Source organism: Sinocyclocheilus anshuiensis, unplaced genomic scaffold (genome assembly GCF_001515605.1).
Source record: "Sinocyclocheilus anshuiensis isolate Anshui unplaced genomic scaffold, SAMN03320099.WGS_v1.1 scaffold101, whole genome shotgun sequence".
NCBI lineage: Eukaryota > Metazoa > Chordata > Actinopteri > Cypriniformes > Cyprinidae > Sinocyclocheilus > Sinocyclocheilus anshuiensis.
The window spans coordinates 3,064,499-3,070,170 of NW_015540892.1; the positions used below are offsets into that span (position 1 = coordinate 3,064,499).

General features: G+C 42.5%; 1 protein-coding gene across 2 annotated transcripts in view; it reads left to right on the top strand.

Annotated features, from left to right (window-relative positions):
• LOC107688874 (protein TANC1-like) overlaps nucleotides 1–4,959 on the top strand; it is a 137,652-nt gene extending 132,693 nt beyond the window's left edge. For both annotated transcript variants that reach the window (XM_016486701.1, XM_016486702.1), the window contains 2 exons: nucleotides 60–160; nucleotides 3,008–4,959. In XM_016486701.1, coding sequence (XP_016342187.1) covers nucleotides 60–160; nucleotides 3,008–4,202 — 1,296 coding nt within the window. In that variant the 3' untranslated portion in view covers nucleotides 4,203–4,959. The remainder of the gene's footprint in view (nucleotides 1–59; nucleotides 161–3,007) is intronic.
• Nucleotides 4,960–5,672: the final 713 nt, after the last annotated feature.

Sequence of the window (5,672 nt, forward strand, 5' to 3'; positions counted from 1 at the left end):
TTCCTTCTTCCTGTCACTCAAATTCTCTCTCTTCTTCCTTTCACAATTGTTCTTGACAGGATTTTGGCATGGCTGAGGAGTTTGCCACCAAGGCTCTCGAGCTCAAGCCTAAGTCCTATGAGGCATTTTATGCACGTGCCAGAGCCAAAAGGAGTAGCAGGTAAAGAACCTTCATGCTGGCTTGGAACATGTGAATTGTTTCTGATAAAGGAGAATTACTTTGGTTGTTTGTGCTGTCTCTTCAAAACCAAACATACAGCGCAACACAATTCTCCATTTGTGTAATTCTTTTTAATCAATCAGTTTGACCCAATTGGCAAATTGGACAAAATTCAATACAGGAGTCACTGGTCTGATTCATGTGCTGAATTTAGACATCTCTGATTACCAAGTAATCAAAATTGAAATGAGTCATGGACTGCTAATATGTATTTTTTTAACAAAATGTTTTAAAAAGCTAGTTTGTGCAGTAGGTTAGTCTAACATTAAAGGGAGGGGTCACCCAAAAATGAAAATTCTGTTGTTAATTACTCACCCTCATGTCGTTCCAAACCCCTAAGACCTTCATTCATCTTCAGAACACAAATTAAGATATTTTGATGAAATCTGAGAGCTTTCTGACCCTCCATAGACAGCAACGCAATAACTACCACATTCAAGGCAAATTGAAATGAGTCATGGACTGCTAATATGTATTTCTGTTTTTTTGAACAAAATGTTTTAAAAAGCTAGTTTGTGCAGTAGGTTAGTCTAACATTAAAGGGAGGGGTCACCCAAAAATGAAAATTCTGTTGTTAATTACTCACCCTCATGTCGTTCCAAACCCCTAAGACCTTCATTCATCTTCAGAACACAAATTAAGATATTTTGATGAAATCTGAGAGCTTTCTGACCCTCCATAGACAGCAACGCAATAACTACCACATTCAAGGCCCAGAAAGGTCGTAAGGACATCGTTAAAATATTCCATGTGACATCAGTGGTCCAACCGTAATGTTATAAAGCTACAAGAATACTTTTGTGCGCAAAGAAAACAAAAATAACTTTATTCAACAATTTCTTCTCTGCCATGTCAGTCTTTGACGTGTGTTTACAAGAGTACCATAATGCATGCGTGCAATGCTGCTGAACGCCGGCTCTTGCATCAGGAGCATCGCACGCATGTGTTGTCATGAACGCGCATCGAAGGCTGACACGGAAGAGAAGAAATTGTTGAATAAAGTCATTATTTTTGTTTTGTCTGTGCACAAAAAATATTCTCGTAGCTTTATAACAATGAGGTTGAACCACTGATGTCACATGGACTATTTTAACAATGTCCTTACTACTTTTCTGGGCCTTGAATGTGTCAGCTGAGTTGCGGTTGCAGGGTCAGAAAGCTCTCGGATTTCATCAAAAATATCTTAATTTGTGTTCCGAAGATGAATAAATGTCTTACGGGTTTGGAACGACATGAGGGTGAGTAATTAATGACAGAATTTTCATTTTTGGGTGAACTATCCCTTTAGGCTGGCCCAATTAGCTGATTGTTCATAAGCTATGCTTAGATGTATAACACTATATTTCAGTGTATTATAGTAATTTATTGTATTTACATTATAAAAAGTTTTTTTTTTTGTGTGTGTGTGTGTGAAGTATTTTTGAGCTTTATTATAGTACCAGGGTTGTAACCTATTTGTTATGAAGTGGTATTATTTGATTTTACAGTTAATCACTTTACAAATTTTAGGAAACATCCAACAATTACAGCTGTAACATTTTTCTGAAAGCTAAGAGCAACAAATACACCAGAACAAACTGGGAACAGTCATGCACTTAGTTGCACAGCGGAACAGACTTATACAATTCACTCAAGTACAGCACTACTGCCATAAATCTGCTTTGTAATGCACAGCGGTCATGCAGATGGTTTATCTGAGCCGTCTGCTTTGTTGACTAGCACAGTCAATCACACTTTTATACTATTTATAGCCCGCATAACAGAGTGATTCCCATGTTCCCAGGGTCATACAATTTATATGGGACATAAGGAACACATGACTATGTCCCCAGGCTATACAGTATCTTCTCATCACTCAAAGATTGAATTATCATGTAGTTACTGAAGTTGCATTGAACACCTACTTCTGTAACAGATTTCCAAATTATTTAATTACAGTCCTCCACAAAGTGTACCTTCTCAACATTAAGTGAATTAATAAAGAGAGCTCAATCTATGGTGTTCTGTTGAACTTGTATTAAATAGCACTTTTTTATCCTGGGTTAGGAGTCATGACCATTTAAAAAGTTTACTTGATGTGTGTTAACAGACCATTAAACTATTGCTCACAGGCCAGTGTTAACCTCTCCACATGCCAATGTATAATTGTCAATCAGATGTGAATGTTAACCAGTCGCTTTAAAGCTGCTGCCTATGAAGAGAGTCTTAAGCCTCTTTCACACAGAACTTCCTGAAAATACACGGATAATGTGTCCCGGGATCGTTTGATTGTGGTTCATTCACACTGCCAGTGATTTTCTGGAATCTGTGTGTGCGTTCACAGACATCCCGTAAAGATCCCGTAAAGACACGTGACATTACGATGTGACGTGTAATGTGACGCGCTCTGTTTCATTTAAGCTGGCGAACGATCTCAGCTTCAGCGCGGATAGTGAGGAGCTACCTGATCTCTGCTTTATTACAGTTTGCACATATTTTTTCGGCGCGAACATTGATCTGCCTTAAAAACACCCGGTAAAAGAGTTGCATGACAATGTGCGTCATCACTATGACACACCCTTTACTGCGTTGGTTCTGGCTTTTGTTCACACAGAGCTCGTTCCGGGACTTAGGACATTGTGGTTCCAGATCCTGTTTATGTAGGCTGCTTCCTGTGTAGGAAGTAGACAGTGAGGCAGCTTACTAAGTCCAGAGAGAGAGAGAGCATATATCTATACCATCTACTGCATATAGTTTATAATAATGATTAATTATTTACCAGTTCCTCTGTTTTTCACTCTTTTTCAGGCAGTTTGCAGCCGCGCTGGCTGATCTTTATGAAGCGGCGCGTCTGTGCCCCAGTAACAGAGAGATCAGACATCTGCTGGCACGTGTGGAGGAAGAGTGCCAACACCTGCAGCGACAGGGTTCTAAACACCCTACCTCTCATAGCAACCCCTCACACCATGAGGAAGACAACGACGAGGAAGAAGAAGATGACGACGACGATGATGACCAGGACATTGAGAGTTTGGAGAAAAGCCCAGACAGCCTCAGCATAAAAATGTTGCAGGCAGATGAGGAGGAGGAGCGGCATGAGCAAGAATCCTCTAGGCAGGAGAAGAGGAAGGAGAGCTGGCATCAGAGCTGCACCTTGCCTGATTCTCTAGGCCTGGCGATTTCGGATGCCCAGTCCGCCGTCTCCACAGCTGCCCCCGGACGGGCCGCCCACAGGCGTCTTCCGTCCAGACAGGCTCAAAGCATGAAAAACCGAGAGTACAGCAGCTCGCTACACGCCGAGGGCAGGACGCCCCAGAGCACCGGGTCCAGCCCCATGCCCAGCCGCCACCGGCCCGCCTCACTCAGAGCAGCCTGCATTGACTTTGGCAGTGTTGAGAGGGGTCCGCTCGGTGGTACCAGAGAGGGCAACACTCAGTTTGGTCATGCAGAGAAGGCTGAAGGCAGCGTCGAGCCAAGGGGGGAATTCTGCAGGAGCAGCAGCGTGAGAGTGTCCAGCTCCTCCAGCGGAAACCTGGCGGAAACCAGCCGCATGCGCAATTCTGTGGCGAGTGCCGACAGCGGCATGAGGCAATCGGAGCATAAGTCACGCCCATTTATGGGCGTCATTGACAAGACTGCACGTTTCCAGCAGCAGCAAGGCCATCATGGCAACCTGGTGTCCAGTTACGGCTGGCAAGGACTTGTGCCAGAAGGGCTCGTAGGTCACAATGTAGGTGTTGTCATGAACACGCACTCGCAGGGACTGACCAGTGACCTCCAATACGCTAAAATGAGCGCTTATCAGGAGCCCATCCATAACAGCACACATATACCAGAGTTTCACCCAGACAAGTTTCATCCTGGGTCTGGATACAAGGACAGTAACCCCATCCAGCAGCACTACAACGACACCAAGCACAAGCAGGCCAGCATGACCCGGGACAACCCCATCCTGATCAGTTCCATCAAACCTAAACGCTCCTTTATTGAGTCCAACGTGTAGCTACGAACTCATACTTTACGTTAAGCACAAGTTATTTACAGTCTTTAATATAGGAGCTGCGGTTTTCATCAACAAACCCAATGTCATTTGAGTCGTTTTGAAGACTAAATTTAAAGCATTTTGTGTGTGTGCTCCTGGAAAGCGCACACGAGTAAAAGATTGCCTTGCATTTCTGTTTACAACTACAGCTTCCGAGGTATTTAAGCACATTTTAAATGCGCAACGCTGCATCTGCACATTAAAAGAGAGCTGAGATATGATACAGATGATTTATTAATAATGTATTAAGATACCTGACCTGACTTTAGACTTCAGTAAGGACATAGGACGTCTACCAAGATGAAACACTGTCTCTTACAGTAGGATTGTGGACCGGTCCTGTGTGTATTCAAAAGCATTTCCTGTTTGAATGGTGGTGAGTCTGCGTGTGTGTGTTTGAGGAGAAGCGTGTTGTTTTTCTTCATGAACTACTCACTGTTTGGACTAATTTATTTATGGCTTGGTTGTCCGATTAAAACAATATTATATTTTATATATTAGTTATTTTTGCACAGCTATATATTATGAAATACCACTATGATTGTGAGATTGATATGAACTGTATAAAGGAGACCAGGTTTACATGCATGTTTTGGTGAACCATATTCAGGTGTCTGAGGACATAGATGTTATTTCGTATGTACATTATTTGCAATTAATTTCATGTATAGGGCTATTATGTATTGTATTTGAATATTTCAGCAACATATACAATAAACCCCAGTTTAAGACTTCCGTTTAGTTATTAGTTTATTACATTTCTCTCTTATTTTTATAAAGTCATAAAGTGACTGTTACTGCACAACTATAGAAAAAAATACTATAATGAGAGCCAGTCCTTAAAGGGGTCATCGGATGCCCAATTTCCACAAGTTGATATGATTCTTTAGGGTCTTAATTAAAAGTCTATAGCATACTTTGGTTAAAATTTCTCAATGGTAGTGTAAAAAACACCCTTTTTACCTTGCCAAAAACATCTCTGCACACAGCAAGCCGTTCTCTTTCAAGCATACGTTTCGGTGTCTCACTATGGGATACGCCCCTTCAGTGTATTCCTAGAAGCCCTATTACATTACGCCAGCCCCAATTGGCTGGCAGACGTGACGTTGTGTCTGGGAGTGGCCTCCCCACCCCTCAGTATAAAGGGCACAACACAACGTCACCACGACATTCAAAAACCTCTTCTCGCTTCACACTAGAAGCCTACAAATTAGGTATACTTTTAACGAACTCCTGGACGAACGACTGGCCTCCACGCCGTTTTTCGCCTGACTCCTTCAATTTGCATTCCAGCCGATTGCAAGGACTGTTCGATATTACGATGGCTGCAGCAATGCAGACTGTCCCGGCTAGTGAGGGAGATGCTGTGCGACTTTGTTTATGCGGCAACAAAATTTCATGCAAGGACACACACCAGGTCTGCTCTGCATG